Raw genomic sequence first — 18,771 nt, forward strand, 5'->3', positions numbered from 1 at the left:
TTCGTAATGTTGGTAAATTATTATTCTAAATGGGAAACAAGCCACAATTTAACTTAAAAAATGATTTTACTGACGTTTCAACTTCCAACTCGGACATAGTTATCAAAATACAAAATATTACTTAAATTGTCGCTTATTTCCCATTTAGAATAATAAATTACATAAATGTCACAAAGAAATAGCTTCAGAACAATAGTAATGTTTGTAATATCAACTCACAATCTTTAGAAAGGAGTTAAGTCTTCTTGTCACCTATTGATTCTAATGAAGGTAAAGGGCAGGTAAGGAGATTTTTTTTTATTTTTTTTTATTCCTTTTTATTACAAGAATGATAATCTATTGCAGTTTTCAGAAAACAGAAATTTTCGAGTAAAAGTAGCTACAGCTTTGATATTACAATAATAATTATATCACTATTTATATAATACTGTGTAAATTTACAAATAACAAAAACAACTACAGTATCAAAAAAATTAATCCTAATTCTAGATTAATCTATAAAATAACTAAAACATAGTAATTTCTTACCTGATCATCTGTTTTCTTCATACTAGCCATTAACGAATTTGTTACTTTCAAGTATTCATGGATTTGGTTCAACTTATCCTCTATTTGCTTCTTGTTTGGACATTTTGTTATGTTGTCACATTTTAAAGTAGCACTGGAAGCATTTCTTTGAGATGTTGGAGAACTGGGATTGGATGATCCTATAAAAACAAAACTACAATTCAAGTAACAGCAAAGATATTGAAGTTTAAAAAGTTAAGAATATCTAGAACGAATATAGTTGGATCAAATAATAAATATACAAAATTAATTATAGACAAAATCTATATGAAAGTACCTAAAAGCAGGTTTCTTAAAATGTAATATCAAGTAACGAACAGGGCAATGAAAGTACTGGGATTTATACAAGGCACATCTCTGGACCTCTGAGGTAAACTACATTATGTCGACATGGTGTTGTTTTGAATAAGTTCCTTTAGTACACTTATTTTATTAGTTGGATTATACAAATTTGGTTCTACAATTATCATTAAAATATGGTCACATTGTTTTTCCAATAATTATGGGATATATCAGATTTTTATAACATTCAATGACATAGTGTAGTTTACCTCCAATGTCCTGATCTGTCTTTGTTCACATTTAAAAGACTTTATTGTGGTCTCGTTAGGCCCATTCTAGGGTATGGATCAGTTGTATGGTCCCACCATACAACTGCTACCTTGAACATATTGATAGGGTCCAAAATAAATTTCTTTTAAGAGTGAATACTGGAGAGTGGAATATGATTATCAGTGGGTAAGAGACAGTCATGATTTTCCAGCACTCTAGTCAAGGAGAACATTGTTAAAATTATGTTTCCCGGACAAAGTCATTAATACTATGCTATTATATCGACGGTTGAAAGGTAAAAGGTTGTAACCCATAAATCAACTTTTTTCAGGAGTTAGGAAACAAATTCCATTTAAGTATCTTGATGAGGAATTAACCTAATAATTTTTTTCATTAATTTATAGATCAATTACTGATTAATGAAAAAAAAATATAAACTTAATTCCTCATAAAATTACTTAATTGGAACGTTTTTTCTACTTCCTGAATAAACTTGATTTGTGGGTTACAACCTTTTATCTTTCAACCGTTGATATATTGTAGTCAATTTTTATCACTTGTCAGTCTTAAAGTACCTAGTAGAAACAACAGACAATCAGAAATCTCTTCAGTGTCATTTCACCACATTAATTATGGTATCAATGAACTGACTACATGATTGGTCCACAGTGCTAATAGCCTGCCAAGACAAATAAATATTTTTGACACCAAAATTAGTTCATTTAAAAAACAAATAAAAAGTAGGTATCTTAAAATAAGTGATCTCTTTTACACGATAATCCTAGTCTGTTCTTGCTACCTGTATTAAAGTTTGTTATAGTTTATTATTTTGGGATATTTTTGATATTTTAAACATTTGTTGTTGTTACAGTGTAATTTTGTTAAAACTTTTGTAAATGGATGCAGTTAATAAATAAAATAAGTAAATAACCATAAAACAAAGTAAGTTATCAATCGATGTAGCACAGAAAACGACAATAAATATCGTTCCCGTACCACCAGATTGACAACAGGTGAAATACTTTCTTTGGTTGCAACCTCCCGAGATTTTTAAAAATTATAAATCATACAGGATACCGAGGAAATTAAAATGAGAGAATTTTAAATAATTCACAACCCATCTGCTCAGCGTGGTAAAAGTTCCAACAAGAAAGATTCCTTAGTACTCAACAAAAGAGTAAATGAATTAAAATGTATAACATTTTCAATTTCTTTGCAACACGAAAATGCAGCAGCTGCATAATACTCTGGTTAAATCGATCCTGCACTCTCCTATTTAACCAGAGTATTATGCAGCTGCTGCATTTTCGTGTTGCAAAGAAATTGAAGATGTTTATACATTTTAATTCATTTACTCTTTTGTTGAGTACTAAGGAATCTTTCTTGTTGGAACTTTTACCACGCTGAGCAGTTGGGTTGTGAATTATTTAAAATTCTCTCATCTTAAAATAAAAATGTATACAATTTTTATTCAGTTGCAATGCGAAGGCAAAATAATCTTACTTTTCAATTAGAATACGGAGTGCAGTCCAGTCCTTTGAACCGCGATTTTCGGCTCTTATTGGAGCCTTCATCGGAAAGGACGTAGGCACTGTTCTCCATATTTTAACTGATTCGTATCGAGAGGTTTTCCCACCCATTGCAACTGAAGTGATGATAGTAGGTGGCTAGCGCCATCTGGCATTGAAAGACGAAATAGTTTTCAATCCTAATAGTAAATTACTAATATTGAAAATATTAAAAATATTACTAAAAGATTTTTAAATTGAAAACTTATTGGTACACTTTCCTGGTGACACCTCCAAGACTTCTACAATTTGCAAGTCAAATGGATGCTGCAGTGAAGACGAGAGGGAAGGAATTCTAAACTATGCAATTCACATCCCCCGTCTGCAGCTGGTAAAGTTCCAACGGAAAAATGCACCTAGTTACTCTACGGAGTAATACGACTATAAAATAAAAATGTATACCATTTTTATTCAGTTGCAATGCGAAGGCAAAACAATCTTACTTTTCAATTAGAATAAGGAGTGCAGTCCAGTCCCTTGAACCGCGATTTTCGGCTCTTATTGGAGCCTTCATCGGAAAGGACGTAGGCACTGTTCTCCATATTTTAACTGATTCGTATCGAGAGGTTTTCCCACCCATTGCAACTGAAGTGATGATAGTAGGTGGCTAGCGCCATCTGTCATTGAAAGACGAAATAGTTTTCAATCCTAATAGTAAATTATTAATATTGAAAATATTAAAAATATTACTAAACGATTTTTAAATTGAAAACTTATTGGTACACTTTCCTGGTGACACCTCCAAGACTTCTACAATTTGCAAGTCAAATGGATGCTGCAGTGAAGACGAGAGGGAAGGAATTCTAAACTATGCAATTCACATCCCCCGTCTGCAGCTGGTAAAGTTCGGAAAACGGAAAAATGCAGCATCCATTTGACTTGCAAATTGTAGAAGTCTTGGAGGTGTCACCAGGAAAGTGTACCAATAAGTTTTCAATTTAAAAATCTTTTAGTAATATTTTTAATATTTTCAATATTAATAATTTACTATTAGGATTGAAAAGTATTTCGTCTTTCAATGCCAGATGGCACTAGCCACCTACTATCATCACTTCAGTTGCAATGAGTGGGAAAACCTCTCGATACGAATCAGTTAAAATATGGAGAACAGTGCCTACGTCCTTTCCGATGAAGGCTCCAATAAGAGCCGAAAATCGCGATTCAAGGGACTAGACTGCACTCCGTATTCTAATTGAAAAGTAAGATTGTTTTGCCTTAGCATTGCAACTGAATAAAAATGGTATACATTTTTATTTTATAGTCGTATTACTCCGTAGAGTAACTAGGTGCATTTTTCCGTTGGAACTTTACCAGCTGCAGACGGGGGATGTGAATTGCATAGTTTAGAATTCCTTCCCTCTCGTCTTCACTGCAGCATCCATTTGACTTGCAAATTGTAGAAGTCTTGGAGGTGTCACCAGGAAAGTGTACCAATAAGTTTTCAATTTAAAAATCTTTTAGTAATATTTTTAATATTTTCAATATTAATAATTTACTATTAGGATTGAAAACTATTTCGTCTCTCTCATCTTAATTTCCTCGGCATCCTGTATGATTTATAATTTTTGAAAATCTCGAGAGGTTGTAACCAAAGAAAGTATTCCACCTGTTGTCAATCTGGTGGTATGGGAACGATATTTATTGTCGTTTTCTGTGCTACTTCGATTGATAACTTATTTTGTTTTTCGGTAGATGACTCTAGTACTCTAGTACATCCGTGACATTTCGTTCTTTGCAATTCGGAAAGGCCCAAAGTATGATGCCTGGGGAAATCGGAGAGAAGAGGATATTGGACTACTGATGAGGAGGAAAAACCTCCGAAACCGGTATAGACTCTTCCTGCACTCTCCGATTTAACCAGAGTATTATGCAGCTGCTGCATTTTCGTGTTGCAAAGAAATTGAAAATGTTTATACATTTTAAATAACCATACTTACCAATAGAATTTAGAGCTGAATAACCAATTTGAGTGGCAAAATTCTGATTTTCCAGTGTAGATTCCACAATTAAATCTTTAATTTTATTACTTCTTCTAGGATTTTTAACTTCATTGGAAGAATCGCGAGATGGATAACAATCACTGGACTACAAATTAAACAAACTAGAGACTTGCAAAAATACTTAAAAACACCATTAAATAAATTGGAAAAGACTAACAAAATGAAGGTTACGGCAAGAATATATGAGTTAAAATACTTATGTGTGGTTGGTCTGTCTCACTAGCAGGACAAGTGCCCCTTTTTTTCGATCAGGGAAATCTACATTCCCTTAAAGTGAATCTACTAACATCGACCTAGGGTCATTTCAATTTTATAATTTAATATTATAAACATGTGAAGTAAAGGTTTTATTAACCAAAATGTGGGCTAGTTTCAACTAGCGATGATGGTCTGACTGGACCGAAAACATTTTGGAGAATTGTAACTCATTTGGATGAATTTAAAATTTTTTTAAATAAATTGTGCCTACTAATAAAATGGGAGAGGGATAATTGAAAGGGTCCGCTGAATAACGTTGTAAGCACCACATCACTTGTTTTTAAGAAATCGAAAGAGAAGTTTTAAAATTATAACAATGGCAAACTTAAGCATTTTAAGAGTTAGTGATAAAGTTTGTAAATAAAAATTATAAACTGTATTATTCACCCTTAAAATGTATAAACTCACCATTATCACAATATTAAAACTTTTTCTTCAACTACTCAAAAACGAACAATGTGGCACTTACGTTATTCGGCGGACCCAGTCAATTGATATACGGATACGAGACCCTTTCCATATCAGTTGGCCCAAAGTAGATTTAAAAGAAAATCAAATTTTATAGAACAAAAACAAAAGTCCAGCATACTTAAACTTTGAAAGTTTTAATTCATCGATAACTTTTTTATTTACAGAAATATACAAAATATGTTTTAAATTAATAAGAACGATTTATTAAACAGAATAATACTAAATTAAAAAAAAAGCAAAAAATATCTAATTTTAACAAAACAAATGTGGAAGTTTACAACTAAGTGACATCTTTTTTATTTTTAATTAGATTCAAAATTGTTCGAGACATAGTTTTTATAAAGTTCTGACAACACTCTGGTGTAAATGGATCCCATATTTTTTGCAAGTTTTGCTTCAATTCTTTGACGGATCTAGCAGGATGTTTCCTCAATGTTGTTTTTATTTCGCGTAAAAAAGAGGCGCAAAAGTTTTTTCTCGGGGACAAGTCGGGACTGTTAGAAACGTATTCCAGAAGTAGTATACCGTGGTCACCAATCCAGTTTAAACTCTTTTTTGAGGTATGGCAACCTACGCCATCTCGTTGGAAGACAAAATCTTTCGCTAATTTAAACTTATTGAAACGACTTTGTTCCACAATCGGTAAGAAATTATTAAAACCTTCAAATAATATTTGCCTGTATTTAAGACTCCATCGATAAAATTCAATTTTTCCAAACTATTCGATGACATGCTGCCTCAGACCATGATAAACGTAGGAAACTTGACTTTTCTGTTGAAACATTAAGCTGAAAAGCTTTACTTTTCCTGCGACTCCAACACAAACTCGACTCCAACACAACCTTCAAATCTGGATTCATCACTCCATTGTATTGTATCCCTTAGTGAATTTGTCCAACTTCAATGCTCTTTTGACCATTTTAACTTATTTTTCTTGTGTTGTAATGTTAAGACTGGATTTTCGTTAGTCTGAGATAAAATTAAAATTTTCACAAAGAATTCGTATTGATTTTTTTAACTTTACCAATCACTCTGTAAGTAGAAAATCTTAATTTGTGGACCTCTCAGTGACATGTCGATCTAGAAACGTATGTTCCCACCAGTTTACTCCAAAAACTACTTAAATCTAGATGAGTTGCACGTCGGTTTTTCACTATAATGCGTCTTAATCCCCTTCTATCTTCTTCGCTTATTTTACTTTTTCCTACATTTATAGGTTTTGTGATGATAAAACCTGAGGTTTTGTATCTTCTAACTATATTTCTTACACTATACTGTGGCAATTGAAACATTAATTCGCGATTTTCGATAATTAAAAGATCTATTGATGATTGAACAAAAATGTTCTCATCCATAACTTTACCTTCACTCATTCCCATCGATGACTTCATCCCGACAAACGGCAATAGGCTTTATTATAATATCACAAAATCTATTTAACAATTATTATTGACAATTGTTTTGATATCATTTTCCATAGCCTAACTCTGATTTTAAGATAATTTTGAAAAAATCAATGTATGTTGATGTAATTGAATCAAAAGCCACGATTGCCGCGATTTTTTTATTATTGTTTGAAATAAATAAAAAAAAACCATAAGGGTAATGTTTTCAATAAATATTAGTAAAAAATGCAATAATAATTAATATGGGAACTTATAAAAATATGTTGATTATCACTTGTTTATGGTAATCGTCATAAACTGCAAATTCCAAAGGTGGGCCAACTGAAATGGGAAGGGGCTCGTACATGCAGAAACCGAAATATCCGATAATCAATTTGACTTTATGTAGGGCAGATCAACAATAGAAGATGCAGTTTTCATTATAAGGCAGTTAATGGAAAAATACAGGAATAAACAAACAAATACTCATATAGTATTCACTGATCATGAGAAAGCATATGATAGAGATCCTCGAGAGATTCTATAGTGGACAATGAGACTGATAAATTACATGTGAAAGTAGGATTGCACTAAGGCTCAGTCCTTATTCATCTCATTAATTTTGAATTATATAACAGAGAAGCCACAGGGTAACATTCCCTGGTGCTTAATGTAGGCTGATCATGTAGTGTTAGTAGGAAATAGTGAAAACGACTTAGAACAAAAACTGAAACAATGGAGACAAGCTCTTGAGGAAAAAGGTTTATAACTTAGTAGGACAAAAACAGAGTAAGTACATATTTGTAATGATTATTTAAAGATGGAGTTATTACAAACAAAATGATATCTTTGGATGGTGAAATGATTGTGAAAAGTAATAGTTTTAAGTATCAGGATTGGTATTACAGAGTAATGGGGAAATATATGTAGATGCATGCAGTTGAATTAGGGTTGGATGAATGAAGTGGAAGAAAGTATAATGGGATTTATCTCATTATTAAGATCGTCTAAAAATCCTTAAATTTACTAAAGTATTCGTTAGATATTTATTTAAAAAACAATAAACATCACGCTTATTTGTTATAATTGCAAAGTGGAACACGTTAGCTAAAGTGCACGTTTTGCTTACTCAACAAGGTTGATCATTCATTTGACACGGTAACGAAAATATCGAGGGGTTCAAGCAAAAACCCGATAACTAAAAATAACATTGTTTCGAGATAATCGCGATTAACGATTTTAGGAAGTTTGAAGAACATTTCCAATCGTCATAGGAAGTTCAATCAAATCGTCATTAAACTGGCATATGTGAACTGCCCAATAAGCTTACTGCTGGCCCAGATGGAGTGCCTAATTATTTATTAAAAAAGTGTGTCTGTACCCTTGTAATGCCGCTTGTTATGTTGTTTAACAAATCTCTGGAAACCTCTATGTTTCCTTCTTCATGGAAAGAAAGTTATATTGTTTCTATATTTAAAAATGGTCAGAAAGACAACATTGAAAATTATCGTAGTATATGTATACAATCTGCAATCCCTAAGCTCTTCGACTGTCTTATAGCAAAGCAACTTTCTTGGTTCTGTAAAGGCTTAATATCTCAATCTCAACATGGATTTTATAGCAAAAGATCCACTGCAACCAACTTGGTTTGCTATCAATCTGATATATTATCTCAAATGGAAAACCGTAAACAGGTAGATTCTATATACACAGATTTTTCCAAGGCATTTGATCATGTGATCATCAAATACTATTGGACAAATTAATTAATGTAGGCTTTCATGACACATTTGTTGAATGGATTAAAAACTCTACATATGGTAGAAGCCAAAGAGTCAAGATAGGTTGTCATCTGTCTGACAGTATTTCAGTAACATCTGGATTTCCTCAAGGTGGCCACACTTCTACACTTCTTTTTAATATCTTTGTTAACGACATCACTTCCTGTTTCCTAAATAGCAAATGTCTAATGTTGGCAGATGACTTGAAATTCTGGAAAGTTATAGATAGCCTAAAAGACTAAGCTCTGTTGCAAGATGACTAAGGGTCGATTTCTCATACCTGCGGTAATCTATGGTTCAGTTGAACCAGGTTCACCGGTGATCTACGGTTTTGTTGGGAATGTATTTCTCAATGCACATTCATTTCAGCGCTCATTCTACAGCTTTCGAGAAATGCCAATAGATGGCAAAAGGTAAAGAACTGTTGCCATTTTGAAGTACCTTTTTTATGCTGTTTTTGAATAAAGTTAAATTTAAGTATTTATAGTCAAATAGTCATTTTAATAATTATAAATAAATATTATAAAAATAAAAATAATGTTATCATTTATCGTTAGGCTTAATATAATAAAATAGGATATATTTATATATGACAGCGTTTCGTGTTAATACAACGCATGCGTAGTAAATGAAATCATTTGAACTAAGTTCTGAAATCTTTGAACGGCCGAATTCCACTGTTCAAGTATCGTTCAAGTTTAAACTGCCATCGGTTGAATGTGCGAATTGAGAAAGACGATTTTGACTTTAAACTGACGTTTACTAGAAGTTCAGGTTAAACTGGAGTTGAACTCGATATGAGAAATTGGCCCTTAGACAGATTACAAAATTGGTGCAATCAGAACAAACTTCACTTGAATATAAAAAAATGTTGTTTTATAAGTTTTTCTCGTAAAGTCAATAGAATCGAAACAAGTTATACTATTAACAATATGCCATTGGATTATGTTTCTTCTATTCGGGATTTTGGTGTTATTTTCGATGAGAAACTTACTTTCTGTGACCACATAAACACTATTTCAATAAAGGCATCTAAACTTCTTGGTTTTGTTACTAGGAATTGCAAGTACTTCTCCATTAATTCAACAAGGTTAGTGTATTGTTGTTTAGTTAGATCTATTTTAGAATACTGCTCAGTTGTTTGGTCACCCTAATTTTCAGAATAATATTGATACATTGGAAAGACTCCAGCATAGATTTTTGAGATATTGTGCTTACCATGTTCACACTGCCATTAGAAATCATGATTATTCCTATATTGAACAACAATTATCTTTACCCCCACTTAAGAACCGTAGTGATATATCAGGTGCTATATTTATATATAAGATCATACATGGATTTATTGATTGTCCAAACCTGTTAAATCACATTAACTTTAATGTTCCAAACCAAGCTCTACGTTACCACAATGTTTCCAACATTCCTTTCCGCAGAACAACATATGGCATTCATAACCCATAGGATAGATACATCGGGCTATTAAATGAATTTGATTATGATATTTTCAATATAACTTTACCTCGGTTCAAAAGATCTCTTGCTTTGTGATATATATGTATGGTATTGTTGAATTTTGTTCTTATTATATTTTGTATGTTTTTAGTATGTAGTGAACTTTTTAAATGTAACTTTTGTTATTGTTTTTACACTATAGGTAATTTATGTTTTGAAACCTAACTGATATTGTATTGTAATTTAACTGTTAATGGGGTTATCCCGTGTTTCAAATAAATAAACTTTCTATGGCGATTTGAAATCTTCTTCAACCTTCCTAAAATCTTTAATCGCGATTATATCTAAACAATGTTATTTTTAGTTATCAGGTTTTCGCTCAAACCCCTCGATATATACAAACATATTTACAAAACGAAGTATTTGATAAATATGGGAACACGATCAGATTTGAGTCATTAGTGGGTCAGTAGAGTTAGTTAGTTAGTTAGGTTTGGGAGTTTGCTGCCGTTAGAGCAGAATAATGTAATCACCTATCAACTGAATACATTTATATGGTATTAGTTAACCAAAATAAAGTAGTTATCAGTACATAGTGTATTCCTGATATCAATCCCATCACCAGTGTAGTTAAATCACCACGTACCACCATGAAAGCAAGTTGTGTGTTGTGTGATAAAAAAATTCCAATAAAGCTGAAGGGAAAATTCTTTAAAACCGCCAAAGGCCAGCTATAATGTATGTATAACTGAATGGTGGGCAGTAAAAAGAAAGAAGAAGAACGAATGTATGTGGCAGAAATGAGAATGCTTAGATGGATGAGTGGAGTGACAAGGAAGGATAAGATTAGGAATGAGTATATTATGGGAAGTCTATGGCTGGCATTGATTTATGCCAAAATGAGAGAGCATAGGTTAAGATGGTTTGGTCATGTTCAACATCGAGACACCAGTCACTCAATATGACAAATTTCTGAACTGCATGTTCCTGGAAGAAGTAGGAAAGGAAGACCTGGGGGAGATTCTTAGGCAGGCCATCTGGGATAATAAATTTTTAAATGATACAGGGGATTAATATTGATATGACCCAAGATAGAAACTTATGGAGAAATTAATTTAGAAAAGTCGACCTCGCATAGGGAAAAGGGCAAAGAGAATGATGAATAATATCATCATATGCTCAAAAGTTTTTTACTTATATTTACATTTATTGATTCCTGTCCAGTAGAATGTGAAATTTTTGAATGATCAATAGCTATTAATTTTATCCAGTTCTTGTCAATTTAAACCAAAAAGCAAATAATTAACTAAATAATACAAAGGTCCTTACACTGTTAGAAAAGCTTCTTAACCGCTCCACTTCATTAAATGGGCGATTATAATTGTTTCGTTGTTTAGGAACTGTACCAGTACTTCTTTTATTGGGGTGTCGTTCCTCTTCAGCCATTTTCAACTCTTTTTATAAAGGTATCATTAATTTCTATTTATTTTTATGGTTTCTCTCATTTATATTTACTTACTTGACATTTACGGGATTGTTTCGCTTTACGGTTATCTTCTTCTTTTTAATGTCAAATTTGTCAAATTCATTCAGAACGACCACCAAACCTTGCACCAAACCCACTTATTTCACTACATGCAAACCTTTTTGCATAAAATTGTTTAATTGGTTGCATACACTATGGTGTTCCGAGTGTAGCCAAGCCCGGAAACCAGAGCAAAATATGGCCGCCCTCAGTGATCACTGGTTGCCCTAGTCGCACACAAAAATATAAATTTTACATAACTGTCAGTTTGTAAAAAGAAGATTGAGGTTATATAGAAACATTGCAAAAAATAGAAAATGCAAAATTATATTTTGATTAAATTAATGTTATGTTCTTTTATTAGAACTGCTTGTTTTGAGAAAGTCTGAAGTGCCTATAGATAGTGCAATATTGATTCGGAGAAAAAAGACGTTAATTCATAACAGAAACTAAATGAATCTGAACCAAATCATTGTAAACAAAATTCTGGTCTCATTATGGATGGGCTGCAGTGGAGCTTGCAATAATTGGTTTCACACTGATTGTGTAAAAATATCAATTGCTTCTTAAAAAGCTAAAACGGTATTGTGATAATTCTATAGAAAAGGTGAGAGTATGAGTTTAAGTCATTTAGGTTCCCATGTGTGGAAGATACTGGGAATAAGATAAGAAGCTGGTCAAAATAGTAAAGCAGAATACATAGCGTGGAAGGAGTTAGTATGGTTATTGTTAATGAAAAGTATAAGCATTTATCAGTTATTCTGCAGGTGGATTCTCCCAGGCATAAACTGTTGCTAGAAAAGGGGGAAGATCAGATGAGGATGCTGGGGCTAAACTGGTCTGTTACTTACAAGATTAGTTTTTGTGATAATTTGCAAAATGTGTTTAGGTGCCTCTTTTAATACTAGTGACATAACCAGTGTTTAAACATGGATTAAAAAATAGTGTGTGTACTTTTATGTATGTAAGTTATACTTAGAGTAGACGCCCTCTTAACCGACTGACCCTACACCTTTTTGGATGATACTATTTTTAGATTAGAGGTCATACAAGTTTCATAATTTGTCTTGTGAGTGATATTGTTAATTACATATGTATATACACATCGACATTCGTTTCACTTTATATTTTGACTTAATTTGTTTGAAAATGAATCGTGACCCATGGGAAAAGTTATAGCGGACGGACTATATGTACATACTACTTTTTTGTTTATAGATCATAAAATATATATATTTTTAATAGAGTTACATATGTAATGTCTTTCTGAGGGTGGTTTTAAAGATTTTCGGTTTAACCAACTTTTTGATTATCCGACCTATGGGCAGCTCCCGTCATGGTCGGTTAAGAGAGCGTCTACTGTATATATGATTTCAACTATTTCAAGGAAATAAATAGATTCAAAACAAACAGTTTATTTGTAATTTATTTAAATATTAAATTAAATTTTAATACTTACTACTTTCCAAAAAATTTCATTAAAAGAATAGCACAAATTAAAAAATTATAAAACATATATTTACTAAAAACACCAATATATTTTGTTCACACTTTATTTCCACCGATACGTAACTTAAAAGATTTAGCAACTAACTTTATATTGTCTGTGTGCACAATAGTGCATACTGTTAGTTTTATAAAAAACTCACAACATTTTTCCCAATCGCACCTAATAACTTCAAAAATAGAATCAAGCTAGAAACATAAAGCATAAACGAACTTATAGGTGTTTAATTCAAAATGACAAAAAACATATAAACGTTTTTTGGACAGAAAAGTAATAGACCACTTGTGCGTTTAGATTTGTCAATTTTAATCAAAACCTAAGTAATGACTGCTAGGTCTGTATGAATTTTTAAGTCTGTATTACTCATTATTCATCACAAATAGCTGGTAATGTATCCAGTGGAAATGTATCAGAAATTTCAACACCTCTTCTTGGTTAATGTGGAAGAGACAGATAAAATTAATGGAACATTGCTGGAATAAAGCTTATGTTAAGCAATAGTCCATATTCTCCACTTACTGCGGTCACTTTATTAAGTAAGCAGTATCTGTAGGTTTTCATGTGATTCGGCTAAAAGAACTGTATCATCAGCGTATCTCAGGTTATTTATGATCATGCCATTAATTCTAATGCCTATGTTTATTTCATCCATTGTCTTACTTAATGTGTCTTCCGAGTACCTATATATTAAATAATATTGGTGAAAGTATACACCCTTGTCGAACACCTTTTTTTTTCATTTCTATTTCTTCTGATGTTATGTCTTCTATTCTCACTACCACTTTTTGGCCATAGTATAAGTATATAGCGAGCCTATAAGGGTCCATTTTCCTATAAGTATGGAAACCTAAAAACTGTTAATTGTAATAAAATGAATTATTCTATACCTATACAATATTGTGACAATCAATTGATATCGGCCCTGGACAGATAACGAAGTACAGGCATATTTGTGCTCTTCACAATTTGTTAGTTCTTGAGTGGTGAATCAATATCTATGAAAGATTTTTTAATTTTTGCATACTGGTAAACAAAAGTATGTTACATCTACTACTGTAAGGAAAACTGTAAACAATTTAAAATGATTGATTTAACATGTAGTGTTACCACTTTAAATTCTTAACCTGTCCAAATTAACCGGAAACAAAAAGCTGACAAGTTTCTTTGCTAGTGACATGTGAGCGACTTTACTAATTTGATTTTTAGGCATTAATATTTATTTTGAATTGACTTTATTTATTTTTAAATAAGAACACTTATTATAAAATAAGAGCTTTTCTGAGTAGAGAGCCGTAGAAGAGTTTGCTATGGAACTCTAAGGACCTCATTGCCTTCCTTATGTATGAACAGAAAACAAAAAAAGTTGTGACTGGCTAAATGACACCCAAGTCTATGCCATAAAAAAAATAAGAACACTTATATTAATTTAAATACACAGACTTACTTCATATTATTTATTTACCACACTAACTTACAAGAACAATAAACACTTAATAGTATTTAACTTATTAGGAAATACTACACATTATCAAATCTAATTTATATTGTACTTTACAAAATTTATCTAATCAAAAATACCTCCAAATCGTACGCTCTAATACAGTATCTTGTCGTCGCTTTATTAGACTTCTCACTCATTCACAATCGTTGCCTTAAATACTATTTACAGTTTTTCTAGAACAAAAAGAATGATAGCGTCATTTACCTGTTAAAAGAGTCTCCCTTTGATTCTAGAATGAAAATAATATTTACATAAAATAAAGTAACGTTTACATGTATCCAGAAACTGGTGCCAGTCTCACTGGAATGCCAGTGGCATGAAAAATAGACCACCTTTCTATTCAAGACAGCGCTGGCAGACAGCTCTGGACTGGCGCAAAAAAGTGTTTACACTTGAACAAAACCCTATACAAGATGACTCTGCCACATCCTTGGTAGAGGAAGAAATTAGAATAATCACAAGAAACTTCCTTGATGGACAACGGATCATCCAAGTAACGAATCAAGACTGCTAAATACCCCTCCTGGATTTGAAAGGTGACTGAAGAAACCATGGCCAACAGACTTAATAAATTAACTAGTTATGTGAACTAATATAAAATATATTATACAGGAGAGTTGCCACATGGCAGCTTCTCCCTCATGTGTTCAACATTCACACCATTTACTTATAGCTTCATGATCAGATGGTAAATTAAATTGTGTATTAAATAAAAAAAAATGTCAAAATATTTTTTATACATAAAGGTGGAGCCTCGGGTGGAGCAGAATCTATTTCCTGAATTTCAGTTATACAATTTTGATCGCTTATGGAAGATGTTTGTTGTCCTTTATATACTTTCTTATTTTGTACACCAATCCTTTTTCTCGGCGATTCCAAATTCAATTCTTGTTCTGCATTACTTCCAATCATTGACCAATGGAATGGACTTCCGTATCCTTGATTGGTCGTTTAGGTTCGTAATGGTTTTCTTGTATGGTAGGTTTAGTTAGGCATTAATTTTAAGAAATGTTGCTGGCTAAATGGGCACAGCTTCCAAAGGCCACAAAAGAAGAAGAAAAAATAAACAAACAAAAATCTTACATAACCTTCTATCTAAGCCTTCTATACTATAGGAAAACATGACTGGCACTGGGTGCGTTCGGATGACCACAGCGGCTGGACAGCTGAGCCAGCAGTAGCTGTCAGACGTCACCGCTGGAAGTCAGCCGCTGAGAGATTTACTAAGCTTTCCCTATCACAGCTGGATACAACCACTCAGCCGATTTCTGCTGACAGTCAGCCGCTATGGTCGTCCAAATGCACACACTTATACGCTCTGAGCTTCGCTGGTGTCGCTCCTAGCGGATTACTAATTCAACTTTTACCAGTAATTTTTAAATTTATTATTTAATTTTATCGCTTAATATTTACAATGCAAAAAAGTAATTAAATTGTAATCGATTTTTTAAAAATTTTGCTGTTTTAACGTTCTCTTAATGAAATGTAGATGGCGCTTAGATGATTTATATCTAATTATAATTAGATATTACAAAATATTAAAAAAACTTAATTCAGTATTTAAACCGTAAGTATACTTAAGATAAAAATATATACCACAGCTTTGACCAACTAATATTTTCTCTAATTAATGTTTTTAATTTCAATTTTAAATTATTCACTTTGACATTTATGTCAAATTTCCAGTAAAGGTTTACAGACTTGTCACTACTGGCTCTCGCGATTTTTTAATTATCCCCTCTACCTACGAGCTCAGCGTATATTACAGATACAGTTGGAAAAATGAAAGAATACCCATGAACGATCACATCAATCGCTTAATTTATGTTTGTTGTCTTTTTCTATAAATAATAAACGTTTGTTATAGAAAAAGATAGGAAACACAAAATAAGTGATCGATGTGATCGTTCATGGGTATTCTTTATTTTTCCCACTGTAGTTATCTTTGTTTCACACTCAAGACAAAGAGAAACAGTGTCACCTGTAGTTGCTGTGGTAAATACATACCGTCGAAAAAATGAAAGAATACCCATGAACGATCACATCAATCACATATTATTCAGATTATTAATAATCTATCTCTCATTTATTATTTATGAAAAAAAAACAGCAAATACAAAATATGTGATTGATGTGATCGTTCACGGGTATTTTTTCATTTTTCTGACTGTATATGTTTTTATTTGGCAACAGCGCTTGTTTCCAAACTTAACGGTAGTGAAAAACTAATAAATGAGGAAAAATTTGTTGAATTTGCTTGCCGTCAAGTTTGTACGAGTACCAGTGGGTTATATTTCATTAAATATAATATGAAGTGCATGCCTAATTGTTTAACTTTTAGTTTATCATACTTTAACAATGAATTGGGTGGCTCTCTGATCCAATATAAGTACTGTTATTATTTCCACTAAAAATGGTTACAGGAACAATTTTTGAAATTTTTTGATTTGATTGATATGACACATTTTTAAAATTCTGATCAGTCTGACGTAGAGGACATTTTGTTTGAATAATAGGTTTGTTCTAGCAAACAGTCGAACTAGTCAGCAAACAGTTGGTCAGTGAGAGAACATAATACAGTTACAAGTGCTATCCCCTCTACTCGCGCTGGTCCACTATTCGCTAATGGTTTCAGACCCTTTGAAACTTGTGCTAGAACAAACCGATTGTCTGTAAGAAACAAATCACAATAACAGAATAAAACAGATTTTCCCACCTACCTCTATCCAAAGTATACATTTCCTGGCCTCATTGTAGGGAGCATAGTCATATTTTTTTCTCCCTAGGGAAACAAACTACTTTTAATCCCTAGGGAGTAAAAGTAAAAGTGATGTTGACGTCATACTATGTCATAGCATAGATGAAATAACTTATTGACACCCTATACTATTACTCTATTTTCTATTAGGTAAGTATCCATACATTTTAAATTTTATTTATAGATGTTGCAAAATGGTAAAAATAGTAAATTGTTATTTTGATTTAAAAATTTTTCACTAATAATTTGATAGTTATACTGTACCTACTTGTTAATTTTAGTTCTCTAATAAATTTTGTTAGTTCTATTGTTATTGAATACACAAATTCCTGTATTCAATTATGATTCATGTATTCAATCAACAGTTATATAAATATTTTAAAAATGAAAAAATGACTTATTTGAGGGAGGTGGAAAAATGTATAACATGGGAGAAGTGCCTTTTCCTCCCTTGAATGATTACTGTAGTAAACTAGTAAACTTTATTCTTGGGAGGAAAAGGTGCACTTCGCTCTCTTGTTATACAAATATCTATAGGTGTTAAATTGGTGAATAAACAAAAAATCAATATAAATAATTAAATACTTTCGCTTTCTTCTCTAAATATTGTTGGTACAGCATTGCATTTTAATTTTCTGCTGCCATCTTGTCTAACTTTTTTCCACATGTCACAAGTAGTGTTCCTAAACATTCAAAAATTGAATACAATATTTTTTAATGATATAAATATTATAAAGAGAATGCATCAAATGCAAATACTCAATTAATTTTACTTGAAGAACTTACTTCACAAACAACAGCATATTTGTTTGGATCTTGTTTTAACCCTATATTTTTAATCCACACTTTCCGTCGTTCAGATTCTTTTGGGAAAGAATTCATTTTCACATTATTTTTCCCCAATCGACTTCGCAACCTTTTACCTTAGAGGAAGGCATTTTTCAACCGGAATAATAGTAATAGTAATTTAATATTTCTCGATCTATCTAGTTAAGTGAGGTTAAACCAGAGTAAACGAAAAATAAACAACTGATCATCTGTTTACCCCTTCCAAATTAATCCGGAAATCTGAGCAAAAGATGGCGGAGCCAATCAGCTTTTAGCGTATACGATGGCAACACTCTTCCAAGACGCACACTGTGGTGTTCTATAAAGGCATTTTTCGTCATTTCCTTCCTATGTGGCTCAGTGGTAAGAGAGAGAAGCTACCTTTACCTTTGGATTCAGGAGCCGTGAGTTCGAATCTCAGCTGGGTAGGAAATTTTTCATTTATTAAAAATTATTAAATGAAGAAAATATAGTTTCTATCCTTGTGGGATCCACAGGCAGACGTTCGGATACAATTATTATTCGCGTCTCTCTGTAAAGACAATGAAGAGTTTTCAGTAGTAATAACCCAAGGACATTGATAATTGTTCGAAAAAATTTTATAACAGATTTCGA

General features: G+C 32.2%; 1 protein-coding gene and 1 long non-coding RNA gene across 3 annotated transcripts in view; both read right to left on the reverse strand.

The window, feature by feature from the left end:
• The window catches only part of LOC114334882 (pericentriolar material 1 protein), a 102,334-nt gene extending 90,686 nt beyond the window's left edge, over positions 1-11,648 (reverse strand). For both annotated transcript variants that reach the window (XM_050654308.1, XM_050654309.1), the window contains exons 1-3: positions 11,367-11,648; positions 4,625-4,772; positions 529-707 (exon numbers count right to left, since the gene is read on the reverse strand). In XM_050654308.1, coding sequence (XP_050510265.1) covers positions 529-707; positions 4,625-4,772; positions 11,367-11,483 — 444 coding nt within the window. In that variant the 5' untranslated portion in view covers positions 11,484-11,648. The remainder of the gene's footprint in view (positions 1-528; positions 708-4,624; positions 4,773-11,366) is intronic.
• Positions 11,649-14,508: 2,860 nt separating this feature from the next.
• LOC126887026 (uncharacterized) lies at positions 14,509-18,463 on the reverse strand. Its single transcript, XR_007698923.1, has 2 exons — positions 18,115-18,463; positions 14,509-14,743 (listed from the first exon to the last, which is right to left on the reverse strand). It is a non-coding gene; the product is annotated as an uncharacterized LOC126887026 (long non-coding RNA).
• Between the last annotated feature and the right edge of the window lie 308 nt (positions 18,464-18,771).

This window comes from Diabrotica virgifera, chromosome 6, assembly GCF_917563875.1.
Source record: "Diabrotica virgifera virgifera chromosome 6, PGI_DIABVI_V3a".
Classification (NCBI taxonomy): Eukaryota; Metazoa; Arthropoda; class Insecta; order Coleoptera; family Chrysomelidae; genus Diabrotica; species Diabrotica virgifera.